Here is a 17,628-nt window from a genome sequence, read left to right as displayed (position 1 = left end):
GCCTGTACATACCAGATATGATATAGTATAAGTGGCGCCTAAGTTAGGGTATCCACGGGTCCAACTACACCCCACAAAAAAACAAAAACAAAAAAAACACTACTTAAACCAAATGCAAATCTGTTAAACACAAATCTAGATAAACAACTATACGCAAACAAAAACAAATGGCATGAATAAGAACAACAACAAAACAAAAATGAGAAACCAAAATGAAAACAAAAAACAACTAAATTGTTATACGGTATTATTATACTTTTTCTATAACTTATAATTTCCTTATTGAATAACAAAACCAAAAAAAAGACAAAAACAAACCAAAAAAAAAGAAAGCGAAAAAAATAATAATTAAATAACAATTTAAAAAGAGAGACGCATCACGTATGTTTAATTAATTTGGGCCCCTCCCCCCACTCCGCTCCTGTGGCGCTTCTTTTGCTTTTTCCCAGAACTGCGACATAAATGAAAGTTCGGCCAGCCAAACATCTTATACTCTATCTTTATTGCGCACATCTGCGTAAGCATAAACGTTCTACGTATACTTAATATTTAAATAGAATGCAGTAAAGTAATAGAACGCAATTAAGCTGCGGCTCTATTTACTTAGCGCCGGCTGCTGTGATAAACACCGGAGGTTGACTAAATAAACTACACGTAATACGTAGCTATAGATATGACGGTCGTCATATATTCGTAAGATCAGCACGCGCACGCGATAAGCGGAAATAGACTAGTTACAACCAGAAAAAGGGAAGCGGGAGAGAGTTGAGGCACTTTTTGCTTTTACTGCTTGACTTCGAGGTGCAGCGAGTCTTGATCTTCGTTGCTGAATCGAATGTTGCTTGCCACAGGCAACATTTGCTGCTGCTTCAGGCTCATGCTTTGCAGAATCAGCAAGACATCATCCACAGCCAGTTCCTTAGCCACAGCCATCAGCATCTCCACAAAGGTGGCATCGAACTGCATGAAGCGTCCACAGTGCAGCACAACGGGAAAGTCGCAGCGATAGAGCAGACAAGCGGATCGAATCTCCGTGCGCAGAGTATCGACTCCGGTGTAGAAGATATCCGACTGAGGCACCACATGAATGTAATAGTTGTTTCCTTGCTGCAATGATAGTAAAACATTTAGAGAGTTGCAAAGTAAGAGCTTTAACTTTAACTCACTTGTTTGAGGGAGACTTCGATCTTGGGATTGCCAAGGCGCAGCAGAATGCAAATCATGCTGACCACAATGCCAAAGAGCAAACCCATCTCCACGCCAGCCACAAGGCAGATGATCAAGGTGCCCACCCAGCTGAAGAAGTCCTTCTTGCTCGATTCCCACAGATCCTTCAGAGGCGTCAAATCAATCTTTAAGGAAATTAGAGTTTAAATTGCTTGCAGAGAAAGAATAGTCTTTATCTTGTTTACCATAAAGAACACCGCTGCCATCAGCACAGCAGCCAAAGAGGAACGGGGAATGTACTGGAAGTAAGGAGTCAGCACGGACAAAGCGGAGAGGACAATCAGACCCGTGTAGAGTCCTGCCATGGGAGTGCGCACTCCTGACGCTTGACTAACAGCAGAGCGAGTGAAGGCGCCGCAAGTGGGCATCGCACTCATGAAGGAACCCGCTAGATTACAGAGGCCAAGCGTAAGCATCTCCTGGGAAGCGTCCAGCTTGCCATCCTTCACTGTAAATATACGAAATTCCACGAAATAATTACATATTCATTTGAAATGATTCATTAAAAAAAAAACTAAATAAGTGTTAGATAATAATCTTACGATTTGTACAAAAAATATATCACATTTTTTTATTTTGTTGGTCAATTAAAACTCAAGTGATAATTAATAAATTACTTAAAAAAACATATGCGACGCGGATGTTTGTTTTGTGGCTTTTTTAGGAATAATAAATGAATTAATCGTTCTCGTTGAAAAACACGTATTAAACCACAAACTTCAAACTCATCATTAATTCGTTTAATAGGAAAGCAATTAATTATGATCAAAGTCTTGTCTAAGTCTGTGATTTTGTTAAGTTCATAACAAAAACAAGCATAACCCTTAATTAGCGATTAACTTTGTATGGGAAAAACGCCTACTTAGCAGACAATCTGGTATATTTTGCACTTCATGGAATACTTAAAATATACTACTATATCAATATAGTCTTTGGTATACTTTTAGTATTTTTGTGGTTTATTAATTTGATTTAATTTTAAATTAATATCACACTATTTTGGTATATTTTAGACTTCATGGTATATTTTGTATCCATATACCAAATATTGGTATATGTTTGGTATATTTGTGGTGTTTTTGCGGTATTTAGACCGTCCTGTTTTAGTATACTTTGCACTCTATGGTATATTTAGAATTTATCAATATATATCAATATACCAAATATAGCCTTTTAGTTATTTTATGTAAGAAAGCTCAAGCTTTTCAGTTTTTTTCTTTACCTAACTATAACTCAAATGTAATTGCATAAAAATACCTCTAGTGCACTTAATTTTGTTCTAATTATGAGTTTTCGAGTTAAAAAAAACATATTTAACTATAAATTAGCGCTTAGCTAAAGTTAAACACTCAAAATAAAAATATCACGCATACGTACCGAAGGCCTTGGCAATGGCCACGTTGGCCAGCACAGCGACAATTGGCACTACAATGACGCCGCTGCCCAGCTCCTGGAGAATATCCGTGAAGACGTAAGTTCGATTCTGTGACTCGAAGGCGAAGGGCGGCAACTTGACGGTGGGCATGGCCGAGGAGACTTTGGCGGAGAGGACAAAGGGCACGGCTTCCAGCGAGCTCTTGTGCACCCAAATGTAAACGAGCAGGCCACTGAAGAAGACGACGAGCGCATTTCGCGAGATGCTAATGTACCAAAGGATCTTCTTCAAGCGCTGCGTGAACGGCGTGTCCTGCTTGAACTTGACCTGCGACAGCATCTGTGAAGCAGAGCGACGAATGTTGAAATTTCCCTGTTGAGAGACTTCTTCAATAGCTTACCCGCAGGGAGAGCAGCAGCACAAGGCAGATGAAGCCCATGGTGGCATCACTGTAGCGAATAGCGCTGAAGAAATCCCCGATCGAAGGCACTTCCTTGAGGCGAATGCCAAGCAGATTCTTGATCTGCACCAGCACCACAATCACAGCAGTGCCCGAGGTAAAAGCCTTCGTCACCGGAGCGGGAATGAAGCTAACAATGAATCCCAACTGGCAGACGCCCATGAAGAATTCAACAAGTCCGGCCATAAAGGCCAGCACGATGACCATCTGAACGGGTTTGCCTTCGCAGTACTGCAGCGTCATGATGGCCATGAGACTCGTGGGTCCAATGGAGACCTGTGGAATGGTGCCGAAGAAGACGTAGATGATCGAGCCAATGAATGCCGAGTACAGTCCGTACTCCGAGGAGAGGCCAGCGAGAGCAGCGTAAGCAATGCTTTGAGGTATGATGGTCAGACCCAACGTAATGCCAGCGATGAGATCGGCAAAGGCTTGCGGACGATCGTAGGTCACAATCCAGTTGAGGAAGAAGATGCGACGCACTAGCCAATGCGCCTCCTTGGGCGGACTGTATCTGCTCTGCATGTCCAGCTCGACAGTCGTGGTCGTCGGGTAGTAAACATCTTCGCCATCCTTCGATGTGTACTTCTCCTTCTCGGCGCAGGCGGCTGCAAACAAAGCGATCGTCAGCAGGAGTTGGGGGAAAAGAGAGCAAAGAACCTAGCGCCTACGATCGTAAATGGTGTTCACTGTCGTCTGTCTCTGTGACTGACACCCTGAGGGATTAGCCGTGGACCTTTTGGTCAGGCAGAGCGACTGTTTCCACGGCCAACGCATTGCGAACTGATGCTACGCTTGCCAATTGCCAATTGGCAAGCTGTAAACAGATTTAGCTCAATTTGTTTAGTGCTTTTGTTTTTCGCTTTGTTCAAGGGGATTTTCGACGATGTTGCTGTTGTAAACCTTTTAAAAAACAAGTTATTCGCTTGTGTGGCCCGCTTGGATGCCCAAAACATACACCAATTGTGTGAAACCGCAATTAAACGAAACTTTAAAGTCATGATCGGCACATGTGACGTATGTGTGATCGAGGGCTGAGAGAAAGACAGAGAGAGAGAGAGAGAGGGGGAGAGCAAGGGAGAGTGAGAGTTGAGAGTTGACGAATAGATCAATTCACCACACGCTTCTGGAAACCAGTTCCATTTTGTTATGATTGTTTTCGGTTTGCATATTAATTGCTGAAGTAAACACTTCATTTTTGTTGACGACTCTAAACTTAAACTGTGCGCAATGTGTTTGGCTGCTCGATTAACACCTTGTTGCTGCGACTGTCCTATAAATAAGGTGTCAGTTGAGTCACTCAATTTGACGCAAATTCTATCCCAAAAATTCCACTCAGCACTTCAGTGAATCAAGCGTTAATCTCTAATGCACATACACGATCATTTGATTACGTATCCGCCGTGTATTTCATATTAATTTGCTCTAGCGTCTAGCGAATTGCATTGAAACTTTTCGGCGTAAGCCCAGCATCAATTATTATACAACTGGCGACGCTTAAATTGCTTTAATTACATCAATTATAATGCATTAATTATTATTTCCGTTTATTACTTAGTCAAATTACACGCTTCTGTTTATGTGCTAATCACTGACTGACATTTGACTATAAAAGGAAATAAAAGTTTTATTAGAAGTGTGCTCTGTTTTGACCGCAAATTGTTTAGCATCTTCGGCAGCTGTTTAATTTGTGAAGCATGTGTCGCTCACACCTCGATGAGCAATAAATCAAAATACTAACTCTCGAGAGAGTATTGAACAACTAGCTACTTGTAGTTTACAAATATATATATTTTTATGAGACACTCTCTAGTCACTGACCCCAGACAAAATAAACATGCCATCATCTGCTCAACGGACCTTGTCTGCCCATTTATATTTAGCTGAGCTCGCAATTGATGGAATTGCACTTTATTGTTGAACTTGTCGCAAACTGATCAAGTTCAATTGCTAAGATAAAGGTAAACTTTATCAACGAGTTTTATATTAGAGGCAAATCTAATTCAATTAATTCAGCCACTTCACTTCTATCTATCTATTCTCACGTACCGTCGAAAGATAAATTTTTTGTAATTCCCATCTTAGTAGGACTTGTAGTTTTATTTAATATCCGTTTTGTGTTCTAGAAGGATGCTGAGACGCCTTGGTCCAAGTGCATCGCTTCGCAATCTAATGAAAACTGCCGAATGACTGAATTTTGGAATGATAAATAAGTGCGGTCGGCCAGATCTGTTGGATCTGATAAACAAGAAAAATGAAAAGAGTCAAGAAAACGGTGACAGTTTTTGTCATTTTTTTTCTTTATTTTTTTGTTGCTATCGGGCAACAACAATGAGACACTTAACGCCCATTCGGCAGGCAGATGAGCAAACAGACAGACCCCAGCATGTGGATGGAGACGAGGTATTTGGATCGGCCTGTGCGCCTAGCCAAGTGCGACAATACAGAAATATCTATGCAAATATAAAGCACAAAGAAAATACTTACTTTGATAACGACGAAGCCAGAGGCGAGAAGACTAGTGATAATACGTCTAGCACAAAGCGAACTCCTTGACGTCGATCTGAGGATGCCAAGCTAGGTTTTTTTTTCCATCCGCTTAGAATTCGAATTCCAAGTTAATCGAATAGATTAATATTTGAGCTACTGTTTAGTTTGATAAACATAAATAAATGTGCACATACATAGTTATGTATAGTATGCTATATTAAATCGTGCACAGAAATGTGATAATCAAATGGTGACATCTTGTGCCTAGTGTTCAGCTTTAGGGTCACTCATCAATCACTTGGACAATCAAGACAGTAACACATGTAACAATATAAGAATTGTATATGTATATATATATATATATAGTTTGTCAACTTCCGGATAAAACTATCTAATCTAGTTAGGCAATATTTGCAGAGCATTCTATTCTAGTTCAGAATCTGCGATGCAGCTGCAAAGTGATTATATTATCAATGTCTTGTAACTCTCCATTTTATCTCTGAAAACAGAAATCTATAGTATAGCGGCGCATATTTGTATATATTTGATAAAGAGCTTGATACTCGAAGGTCGTCTGTCGTCTGAGTGCTGGTGTGGAGTGTGACGAGCGATTGGTCCTCATCACCTATCAACGGCTTATCTGGAAAAGTAAATATTATATAAAATAACGCAGTCATATCGCTAAAGCAAATCTATTTTTGTTCCAAGAATTTAGATCGTAATTGGGCCACTTATAAATAGATAAACTAATAAATATTGTTTTGCACTTAGATAATTATGGCTGCATGCGTAATTGTTGATTCGAAATGAGTTTCAAATTCAAAGAGCCCGCTGTAAAATTCGATAATTATGTATATTACTACAGATATCGATATGGTTTGAATGTAATTATTTTCTTTGAAACTGTTCAATTTTGTTTTTTTTTTTAGAAATGTTTGCTAACTTTTTAAAGCATTCGTATATATTGTAAATCACATTGTGTTGTCCATCCTTCACATTTTTCATTGAAGTTATTATCAAATTTTCGAATCTATAGAATATCAATATTACAGTAGGCGTTCTGTAGATTTCGAAATTCAACTGAGAAGCTGACAAATTCTTTTATAAGCTATAAAAATGTTATAAATAAAAAAATATTAATAAATCATTTAAAAAATTGCGCGTTTTTACATCAACATCACTAATAATAGTGTTACCAAATTATTAATAGTTTGGTTTACTTGGGAAAGTGAATAGCGATAGTGAGATACCAAGCAGGAAAATATCGCCCTTATTTTTACATCGATTTATCATATTAACTTCAAAATGTCTTTCGTAACATAATAATATTGATGAAAAACACATTTCGTAATCATCAGCTGATATGGAATACCAATATTTTTGACAATAATTAAAATTAAAAGATCACAGCATAGCGACGCCGGTAAGCGCCATACACTTTTTAGTATAAAAATACTGAAATTATTTAGAGGTGGTGATATCTTTCGTATGTAATAAAGCATTTCTAGTCTTTTTTCAACACGTTAATCGTAATCAATTCTTCGTAGAAAAATAATAATCTTTGTAGGGCGTACCGATTTTTTAAATATATTGTTTTAAATGACGCGCCAATATACACACGTTTTGGAAATACATCGTGTATGATATGCAGTGTGACCAGGTGAGATCTTGAGTATTTTCAAATTTCATCGGCATTGAAACGTTAATTGTGGAACTTCTCTTGTGGTTACACCACGACACTGCTGTTAAATAATTCAGCTCGTCTTTAAGGAAAAAATAAAGAGACATAAATAAATAATTTTACAATAATAAAAAAAAATCATATCATATGACAAAAATCATCGGTGCTTTTCTTAATAAATCGATGTTTAAAACAATGTCAAAAACATCGATAGTGTCATCGATGTTTCGCCACCTCTAGCTGATTGCAGTTCAGCTAACAAAAGTGCTCGTTTATCGCAGCGAATAAAAATATAATTAGAAACAAATATTATATTTAACTTACTGACGTTAAAACGACTTAAGCGCCGTCGCTTTTGCTCGTTTTTTTGGTTAAAAAGCCTAAAGCCAGTGAAAAGCGCAAACTAGAAGAGGCGAGGCAACATTTGATGAAAGCAGAAATTCGCAAAAATCGAGCAGCGAGTGCGAGTGAAAAAGAAGAAGAAGACGTCGAAGGAGGAGAAGGCAAAAGCAGAAAACGACCAGCAGCAGCCACAAAGCAAAGCAAAGCACGAAAGGCTAACCCCCCAAAACAACAAAAAAACGTAAAATCAAAAAAATAAGTGCGTGAATATTTAGAAAAATTAACGCCAGACCGCCATTAAAGTGTGTTTTGTTATTGTTGTCGTCGTAGTAAACGTTTTATTTGTTTTTGCTTTCGATATATAACGTTGTTGTGTTGAATGCTGGCTCCGGGAAACGCGAAGAAGATCGATCGGCGACAATTCCTCGATTAAGCGAAGCGAGCATATTGTCGACATCGTTGCTCCCGTTCCGTTCCTCGTCTCTCTGTCACACGCTCTTCGTCTCTTCGTTCCGTTCCCCATTCGTTGTGCATCGTGACGTCGTCGTCGTCACCAAGCAATATTCAGATTGAGAGATTCAGCCACCCAGCCAACAACAACAAGAAAAGGAGGAAGAAGAGGAAAAATAGCAACAACACAGCAGCAGCCAAAGAAGAGACACAAAGCAAATAAAAGAGCTAGACAGAGAAACAGCAACAGAAAGCAGAAAGCAAACAGCAAAACAAGAATAAGAACAAGCAAAAAAAAAACACATAAACGCAAACGCAGCATACGCATATAAATAAAATTGAAATCAGAAGAAATAAGTGCAACCAAGTAGCAAAGAAATAAAAGAAAGCGAGAGAAATACTTTTGGTGCTGGCAATTTGGCAATTGGCTTGCGCCCATCTTCTACAACTATGAACAACAATAGCAAGCGGAAAAGTCGACCTAGTGGAGGTGGCGGAGGAGGCGGCGGCGCCAGCGGCGGTATCTCAAGGTAAGAAGAAGCACTGCTGCAACTGCAGTCCACTGACTGCAGTTGAATGCAGCGAATGCAAAAGCAAAAAGCTAAAAAGAGCTTGTGTTTGGGGCCAGTTGAGTTGACGTCTCGTGAAAAAGTTGCTCCAGGTTCCGTTAACGCGAAAGGTGAAAGCGCGCGTATAATTTCATTAATATTATTGCTCTTTTCGTGATTTTTTTTGTTTTTTTACTGCGTGTTCTACGGCGCATTTGCTGAATTGAAACAGGAACTAAAAATCGGAAGCAGGGGCCAGCAACAACAATCAGGGCAAATTGCAATTACACTTATATAATACGCCACACGTTCATGTTTTGTGCATGTGTTAGTGAGTGACAGTGCACACACAATCATACTTACCTTCTCACTTACACACATGCACACAAACATTGTTTCGTTTTCTCATATTTTGCGCTTTGTTTACATTTCCCTTTCACAGCCCAGGCGAACGAAAAACTAAAAAAAAAAAAAACAGAACACAACATAACATAACCCAACCAGCGACATAAAATATGTAGGAAAACGCAATGAATAATTTGTGTAAAGGCATCTCAATTGTCCAGCAAATGAATATTATTTCCGCCCACTCCCCTCCCTATCCTCGACCCAAGCCTAGGCCCTTTAAATTTTCAATTTAAATATGGCTGCAAGCATACATAGAAACATTCATATCTACATTCACGTGTGTGTGTGTGCGTGTATTTACATACAAGTGCGAACAGTGGGACCAGGCTGCTGTGCTGCAGTCCAAAATACTTTCAGCTGCTTGGGCCCACTGACTGCATGGCACGCAAGCAAGCATGCATATGCTTACTCACACACACACGAACGCATACACGCTCACGCGCACGTATCGTATTTGCTTCCTCTTCTTATTTTACTTTGCCTCTTTTTTCGTATGCATTTTTCTTGCATTGTCAGCATTTTGCAGTTCGCTGCTGCTGCTGCTATGTGACGTAGTCGTCATCACAGTCACCGTTTCTGCTGCGACGGTTGGTGCTGCTGGTGTTGTCGCTGCCTTGGCACACTTCGCCTCCCGCCGGGCGCACAGAATTTGGGTCACTTTACAATTTGCTGACCGAACGAAGTGAGCGAACAATCGTTCTTGTTCTCCACGCCACTTCTCAGTGTTTATTCGGCATTCTGCCTATGCACACTTTCATTTTAAGCCCCACACACACACTTGCATCTACGGATGCCTACACTAACACAACTGCAAACACATGCATATGGCAGGCAACATGCCGTGGTCTCAGCCTATTTAGCCAGCCACACAAACACAAACATACACATTCATATGAATACATATGTATGTATTTATGTTTGTAGGGTATGCGCAGATGCGCTATCATGCGATTCCAGATTTCAGATTCCGATACCGAACACCTTCTTATCAATGGGTGCCGCTCGCTTTACGCATGATTCACTGTAAAACGCAATCAATTATTTGTTTTCATTGACGAAAATGTGCGCAGTGCACCATGAATCATACCCACCGCACCCCACCAACCCCCCTCTCTTGATAATAATATTGCTGAAGTTGTTGTTGTTGTTGTTGTCATTATTATTTTTAAACAACAACACGCTTGTTGTTATATGCGTGCTGGGTTCATTGTGCGTTGCGAGCTTCGAGCTGAGAGCATTTCACGGTCGTCGATCCTGCACGCAATCAAAACAACCCCAAAAGGCGTTCGCCCAGAAACATTTTACGTCTTTGGAACTGACTGAACTACTAAATTCATTAAGAATTATCATCTGTCTAAACTAACGGTTCTGTTTTGTGTTCTGTGCTATACGACTGCTTAGCAGAAATATCACTGGAAAACTATAATTCCTAGAATAATATGCTCTTAACTAGCGTTTTTCTGTAATAGTTTTATATTCATTCCTTTTTCGCAAAAGAGAAACTAAAAATATCCCACCCTATACCACCACTAAGCGAAAGAAAGATTTAGAAGGACCCTTAACTAAAAACTAAAACTAAAATAACTTCACCCTTATTTCAAATCTTTTTACCGACTAAATTGGGCAAGATATTAATAATATTAAAATGTAGTTTGTCAAATGTTTGTATTAAAATAATTTATCACTAATTTAAATACTTAAGGAAAGAGAAATTGGGAACGACCCACCCACTTATTCATATTTCGAGAGCGATATCCAAAATGACCCCTATACATATGCTCTTATTCTCCGTCCATTAGAGTGAGACATTTCTGTTAGTCAAAATGAAATGAATACACTACACACTTTCCTGTTCAAGTATTTTAAATTCCATTGGGGTCTTTGGCGAAAGTGAGATTGGGAATGACCCCCAACAACAACATACATATGATGGTAGAAGGTTTAGACAATTAAAATATCCAATGAGCTAGAACGGAAAAGACCAGGTGCACAGTACAACACAAGTAAATTGAAATAAAGTTCATGAGCAGGGAAGAGTTGTTCAAAAATTGAGTTCACTGGACTGAACCCAAAAGCACAAGCTGAGCCACCACACACAGACAAACACATGCAAAGCTTACTCACACATGCATATAAACATGACTACTACATATTTATTTTTGAGGGAAGGCAGCAGGGTGTGGTTTGGGGGGCCACTAACAACAACAAGAACAGACAGACTAACATCGACAGCAAAGAGACAGCGAATCGATATCGTAGCGCAGCGCAGTGAGGAGGAGGAGGGAAACGGGGAAGGGAGCCGGGAAAGGAGGAGGAGGCGTTGTCGTTGCTCGACCCTGAGCTGCGTTCGGGTTCGATTGGTTCGCATGTCTCGTGGCCATTGTTTGTTATTGCTGTTGTTGTGGTTGTTGTTGTTGCTGTGGTTATTCACTTTGCACTGCGCTCTCAACACTGACTGCGAATTTTCGAAACAAGGGAGTCGCACTAATTGCTCCGCATGACACTGATAATGACGCTGATGACGGTTCTCTGCCGCTCTCTCTCTCTTTATCCACACTCTCTTTTTTGCAGATACAACGCAAACGACAACAGTCTACGGCCAGCGAACAACAAGGCAGGCGGCGGAGGAGGTGGCAACGGCGGTATCGGCGGCGGAGTCGGTGTCGGTCGCTCGTTGGCGGCGCAGGGCGTCTATAACAACACCTTCTTCATGCACTCGGCCACGGCGCTCGTGGGCAGCGTAGTCGAGGTTCGTCTGCGCTCGGGCAACACGTACGAGGGCGTGTTTCGCACATTCTCGGGCAACTTTGACATTGCACTGGAGCTGCCGGCGTGCATCAAGCCCAAGAATCAGTCCGATGAGGGCAAAACGGTGCCCAAACACATCATATTCCCCGCGGACACCGTGGTCACCATCATAGCCAAGGACTTTGATTCGCAGTACGCCACAGCCGGTGCCTTTCAGACCGATGGCGCCATATCCGACAAGTGCAATGGTAACTTAATCTCATTCTTTCTTTTTTTTTATTGTTTTTCTTTAAAAGTATTCCGAGACTAAACAACATTCATTCTTAAACAACAGGCACACGGTTCGATGAAAAGGAACTGGAGCCATGGGACTCGGGCGCCAATGGCGACATTGACATTGAGCTGGATGGCGCCTCCAATGGCTGGGATGCCAACGAGATGTTCCGCAAGAACGAGAATCAATTTGGTGTAACATCAACTTTCGATGACTCGCTCTCGTCGTACACGGTGCCTCTGGACAAGGGCGATTCCCTGGAGTTCAAAGAGGCCGAGGCAAAGGCTGAGAAACTGGCCGCCGAGATTGAAAATAATCCCACATGCCGCGAGCGTCTGGATCTGGAGAATGGCGACGAAGAGGCGATGTTCGCGGCTGTCGAGCGTCCAGCGGCACAAGTGCCCGACCATGAGCTGGAGCAGCGTGAGCAACGTGACCGTAATGATCGCGACAGAGAACGCGAGAGGAACGAACGGGAGCGAGAGCGTGAGGAGCGCGAACGTGAACGGGAGCGGGAACGAGAACGTGACCGCGATCGTGATCGTGGCAACAAACCGCGTGGCGGAGGCGGAGGTGATTATCAGCTGCGCGAGACAATGAGCAGCGATCGCTACATCACCAAGCAGACGAGGAACAACAATGGGCCGCAAGCATCGCATGCTGGCATGTCCTCGCAGTCACAATCGCAGTCATCGTCATCGGTGGGTGGAGTACGCGATCGCGACAATCGCGGCGACAATGCCGGCGGCATTATGATGGGACAACAGCAAGGCATGGGCCAAAGCGGAGGAGCTACGCCTGCTGTGCTCATGCTCGCTGGCAGCCTGAAGAACACGGGACCGGCTTCGACGTCGGTCAACGCGTCCACGGACACCGCTGGCAACAAGTACGGTGGCGGACCAATGATGAAGCGCAAGCCGGTGCAGCAAGGCGGCAAGATCATGCGCAACAATGCGCCCAACAGCGTGGGCGCTGGCAACGCCTCCAACATGCCGCAGGGCAACAACGGCAACAATGTGGGTGGCGGCAAGGGCGGCGGTGGCTATCAGTCGCCCATGGGTATTCAGAATCAGTACTCGTATCAGAACAACTCACAGATCATCCACGGGTAAGTGATCTTTCTCTAGTCTCTGCTTTGCTTGTTATAACTAGTGATTTCTTCCAACAGCTCCACGCAGTATCGCAACCAGGGACATTTGGGCGGCGCATCCAAGCTGAACGGCGGCGACTCCGGCGCCAATGCGGGCAAGCCGCTGCCTCAGCGTCAGATGCGACAGTATCAAGGATCGCAGAGCAACTCGTCGCTCAACTATGGCGGCGACTCGCAGCCGTTGGGCAAACCGATTCATAGTGGCCATGGTGTGCATGGTGGTCACAACAGCAACTCGCCGCCGTTGCAGACAGGTGGACCGCAACAGCAACAACAGCAGCAGCAGCCGCCACAGCAGCAGCAACAACAGGCGCATCAAGGACAGGGACCGCAAGGACGTCAGGTGCGTACGGTTCAGGACACGATGCAGAAGCTGCGTCAGTTCAATCAGGACTTTCAACTGGCGCTCAGCAACACTTCGCCGCCACAGCAGCAGCAACAACAACAACAGCAGCAGCAGCAACAGCAGCCGCAGCATTCGATGCAGCGCAGCAACTTGCAGCAGTCGGTGTCGCCGCCTCAGCAGCAGCACCAACAACAGCAGCAGCAGGTGCAACAACAGCCACCACAGCAATTGGTGGCCGTTCATGTGGCGCCGCCGCATCATCACCAGCAGCAGCTGCCACCGCAGCAACACTATGTGCCTCAGCAGCAACAACAGCCGCCGCCGCAGCAGCAGCAGCCACCACCACAGCATGTGCAGCATTTGCAGCAGCAAAAGGCGCCACAGCAGCAGCAACAACAGCAGCTGGTTGTGGACAATCAGCATCATGTGTCCAAGCAGCAGCAGCAACAACAACAGCCAGCGCAGCTGGTGCAGGAGGCCACTCAGCCGACTCAAACCATCTACCATGTGATGCAACCGCCGCCAGCTGGCGTGCAGCAGCCACAAACATCGCCGGTGGTGATCAGCTCGCCGGGTCCGTTGCTGGATCCACAGCAACTGCCGCCACAGCCGCTGCAGGCGGCCACGCCCAAGCCGGAGGTCGCCACACCGTCGCCAAACATTGTGGCAGCGGGTGCCAACAGCACTCCCACAGGCACGGGCGCCATCATCAGCACACCGACCACAGGAGGCGTCGTCCAGGCAGGTCCAGCAGCTGCTGCTGGCACAGCAGCAGACAAGTCGACTCCGGTGGTGGCCACAGGTGGCAGCAGCGTGCCAGCGCCAGGCAGTGGCACAGCCACCACAGCAGCAGCCGCCACAGCTGCTGGCACCGGCACATCCACCACACCCGGCAGCGGCAGCACGCCAGTGGTTAAGAAGCCGCACGTGCTGAATCCATCGGCGAAGCCGTTCACCCCGCGCGGCCCGAGCACGCCGAACCCTTCGCGACCACACACACCACAGACCCCGGTGTCGATGCACCAACTTCACTACGCGACTTCAAATGCCATTGTGCCAGCGACCAATCCGCAGATCTTTATGGTGCCGCCAACAGCATTCCAGCCAACCACACACCAGCCCCGACAGAGCGGTGTGCGTCGCAGCCAATATGGTGAGTAGTGATGACTAGATGGAAGTACGGAAACTGCTAGTCATTGAAATTGTTTATTGTGATAAAGCCCCATATCTAACAATCTGATTCAACACCTAGAACGTAGAAACTATTGCTAAAGCGAACTAAATAGTAGTAGAGAGATATATTGGGAGAGATTACAATGCCATACTAATAAGAGTTACAAATTGATATAGGAATTCAATTATCAATGTATGCAAATGAAGTTCATATTATGAAAGTATTAAAAGTACAATAGTTTAGCGAAAAGAAGATGCTTAAGGGATAATCGTATAGTATATTAAAAAGGGGCAAACTAAATAAGAGTGAGATATAGGAGAGATTGCAATACAATAGTACAATAACAATACACAGATACACATTTATATAGGAAATATTATGAAAGGTAATTTAGCTAAAAGATGATTTAGGGTTGATGGTAAAGTATATTAAAAAAGTCGAACTAAATACTAGAAAGATACAGTAGGAGAATTTACAATAGAATAGTAATCATAAGAATTGTCTAGGAATCCAATTATATGTAAATGTATTCAAATGAATAACATATTATGAAAGGTAATCTAGCTTAGAGTTAGTCGTAAAGTATATAAACTATAAGATATTCCTTTAATAATCCAATTTCAAATGCAATATTGAAGGGAAAACAGTTTTAAAGTTGATTGAGTCAATCTAATTTGTTTTCATTTTATTAAATGTTTAATGTATATCATTTAATTAAAAGTGTAGCTAAGTTACTCAGTTATAGATACATAGTTAGCGACAACTATTCAACTCTTCCTGAATGCAATAGTTAACGAAATTGAAAATGTTTTGTTCTACTCCTTTGCAGGTCAAATGGGTACATCGCAAATGCACGTGTCAGCGACGACGGCAACCGGACCACCCTTGATGGCCGCCGCTCCGATACAACAATTCATACAGTACCAGCATCATCCACAACATTTCCAATCGCAGTACGGGCTGCCGGTGCGCATGTATCAGGATACGCAGCCGCAGCAGCTGCAGTTCTTGACGCAGCCGCCGCCATCGACGACCCCGTCACCGGGACAGCCGCATCCGACGTTCCATCCGCCACCACAGCCATCCCCTGCCGGCGGGGGACTGCAGCCGTCGGTGTTCACACCGCAAGCACAGCCATACCAATTGATGTGTGTACATCCTGGCCCGCAGATCATATCCAATACCTATCCCATACATCCGCAGCAAAATCCACCGTTCCAGATGCTGATGCAGCCGCATAGCACGCAGTGAGTTGCTGTTGCTGCTGCTGCAGTGGATCGTCGATCGTCGAAAGAAAGCATTCAGCAAAGCGGCTGCCGTCGTCATCATGGAAACAACATTAACAACAACATCAGCATCAGCGTTTAAATCTCCTCATAGCCCCGCCCCTTCCTCAGCTCCGCTCAGTCGCAGCCTCTCAACCTCAGCAGCAGCAACAGCAATGCCACATCTAGATCCAAACACACACCAGACACAACAACTTACACACATTTGCATCAACTTCTTATTCACAACTGCAGAGAGGAGGAGAAGGATTATGGATGAAAGCAAAAGGAGCAAGCTCCTTTGAGCACAGTTCATTTCCTCCACTCTGTCCACTTTCAGGATGCGTCTTTGTGCTCTGCTGATGCGGCTGCTGTGGCATGCCTCATCCCACATTCATAATCGCAAGTGAAACACCAATAACAACCACAACAACAACAAAAAAACAACACCAACAACTAGGAAATTATAAAATATTAAAGAAAGCAAAGGGAAACTAGAAAATTTGTCAAATTGCCTGAAGTCTCAGATGCGATAAGAACAGCACTGAACGGTAACAACAACAACAGCAACAGAAAACAACCACAGCAAGAACACATGTAAAAGAACAAATGAAAGAATACGGCTAACAACTGAAGAAAGTCGAAAGCGATCGAATGGTATTACCTATCTACGTATATCCAAAATTCAATTTGTGTTCGTGAATCGCAGCGAAATCAAGAAAATTGATTACAACATGAAACTGTGCTGTATAAGAGAATAAACCGAATCAAATCAAATATTGAATGATTATAAAACGCATAAAAATGGAGACAAATCATTATGAATTTTTGTAAAAATTGCTTAAAGCGTAAAACACAATTTCAATTCACTTTGATATTTAAATGAGGATTACACGCATATTTGTTTTAGATTAAATCCATCATGAAACACTAAAAGTACAGAGAATCAATGATAATCCAAAATCCAAATCATTCCAAATTTGCAATCAACAAATCGAATCACAAATTTTCCCAAGATCCAAGCAAAGTGTCGCAAGAAGGAACAAGAAAAGAGAACAAACTTATTGTTCAGATATGAAATATACATTATTAATTGGTTTCTTACAAACAAAAAATGCTTAAGTTTCGGTATTCGGTATTATTCACATTGGGATTGTCCAATAACAAATTTTGTATTTTGTTGTACTAGATAATCCCATTCTGAATACTCAGCTACATTTAACTTTGCTTGATTGACGGAAAAGCGCAACCGAGGAAACGTGACATGACGAATGTGAATTAAGGAGGAGGAGAGGGAGGAGCAAGAGTCGATAGATTAATGTCCAAAATTGTAGAAACTGATTGATTTTGTTGAAATTTAATTTTGTTTGCACTTCTGTAGCATTCTTCTTATATCTCTATAAAAATCTCAAACAAAAAACAAAAATAATTCAATGCGAGATATTTTCAAATCCTTGTTGTTTTCAAAAAATTTCTTTTCTTTAATTTCTTTTCCGTTTCTGTTTAACATTGAACAAACATTTAAAAGAGGAGCGCGAATCTGAGTCAGGTTTTTGGGTTTTAGTGCCTCCGTTGTCCATCAGAGAAAACGTCTTAATCCTTTGCCAGTCATTAATCAGTTCGATTATATTCAGTACGATCAAGATGCATCTGTTGTGGTCCTGTTTTGTTTTGTAAAGTTTCCTTACAT

At 42.7% G+C, this 17,628-nt stretch overlaps 2 protein-coding genes across 4 annotated transcripts; one reads left to right on the top strand and one right to left on the bottom strand.

The window, feature by feature from the left end:
• Window positions 1-479: 479 nt before the first annotated feature.
• On the bottom strand, window positions 480-5,264 carry LOC133838499 (sodium-independent sulfate anion transporter). 2 transcript variants are annotated; one of them, XM_062269623.1, is made up of 6 exons: window positions 5,112-5,264; window positions 3,003-3,670; window positions 2,605-2,941; window positions 1,413-1,675; window positions 1,167-1,352; window positions 480-1,107 (listed from the first exon to the last, which is right to left on the bottom strand). In XM_062269623.1, the coding sequence occupies exons 1-6, from the start codon at window positions 5,140-5,142 to the stop codon at window positions 784-786; spliced, it is 1,809 nt and encodes a 602-aa protein (XP_062125607.1). In that variant the 5' UTR covers window positions 5,143-5,264; the 3' UTR covers window positions 480-783. The 2 variants fall into 2 exon arrangements, with proteins under 2 accessions (XP_062125607.1, XP_062125606.1); XM_062269622.1 differs by lacking the exon at window positions 5,112-5,264 and adding an exon at window positions 3,734-3,888.
• A 2,204-nt stretch (window positions 5,265-7,468) lies between these two features.
• LOC133838497 (ataxin-2 homolog) lies at window positions 7,469-17,346 on the top strand. Of its 2 annotated transcripts, none has more exons than XM_062269619.1 (5): window positions 7,469-8,555; window positions 11,553-11,977; window positions 12,064-13,111; window positions 13,172-14,652; window positions 15,503-17,346. In XM_062269619.1, the coding sequence occupies exons 1-5, from the start codon at window positions 8,476-8,478 to the stop codon at window positions 15,922-15,924; spliced, it is 3,456 nt and encodes a 1,151-aa protein (XP_062125603.1). In that variant the 5' UTR covers window positions 7,469-8,475; the 3' UTR covers window positions 15,925-17,346. The 2 variants fall into 2 exon arrangements, with proteins under 2 accessions (XP_062125603.1, XP_062125604.1); XM_062269620.1 differs by lacking the exon at window positions 7,469-8,555 and adding an exon at window positions 8,686-8,704.
• Window positions 17,347-17,628: the final 282 nt, after the last annotated feature.

Source organism: Drosophila sulfurigaster, chromosome 2R, assembly GCF_023558435.1.
Source record: "Drosophila sulfurigaster albostrigata strain 15112-1811.04 chromosome 2R, ASM2355843v2, whole genome shotgun sequence".
Classification (NCBI taxonomy): domain Eukaryota; kingdom Metazoa; phylum Arthropoda; class Insecta; order Diptera; family Drosophilidae; genus Drosophila; species Drosophila sulfurigaster.
Note: the sequence above shows the minus strand (reverse complement) of the source record. Positions and strands in the feature narration are given on the sequence as shown.

Bases quoted from the DNA above. Each gene is read 5' to 3' on its own strand.
- LOC133838499 (XM_062269622.1), bottom strand. From the start codon at position 3,839: ATGCGTTGGCCGTGGAAACAGTCGCTCTGCCTGACCAAAAGGTCCACG. The intron at 3,671-3,733 runs GTAGGCGCTAGG...CTTTGTTTGCAG, and splicing joins AGTGAACACCATTTACGATC to CCGCCTGCGCCGAGAAGGAG. The intron at 1,676-2,604 runs GTACGTATGCGT...GTATATTTACAG, and splicing joins GGCCATTGCCAAGGCCTTCG to TGAAGGATGGCAAGCTGGAC.
- LOC133838497 (XM_062269619.1), top strand. From the start codon at position 8,476: ATGAACAACAATAGCAAGCGGAAAAGTCGACCTAGTGGAGGTGGCGGA. The intron at 11,978-12,063 runs GTAACTTAATCT...CTTAAACAACAG, and splicing joins CATATCCGACAAGTGCAATG to GCACACGGTTCGATGAAAAG. The intron at 13,112-13,171 runs GTAAGTGATCTT...TTCTTCCAACAG, and splicing joins AACTCACAGATCATCCACGG to CTCCACGCAGTATCGCAACC.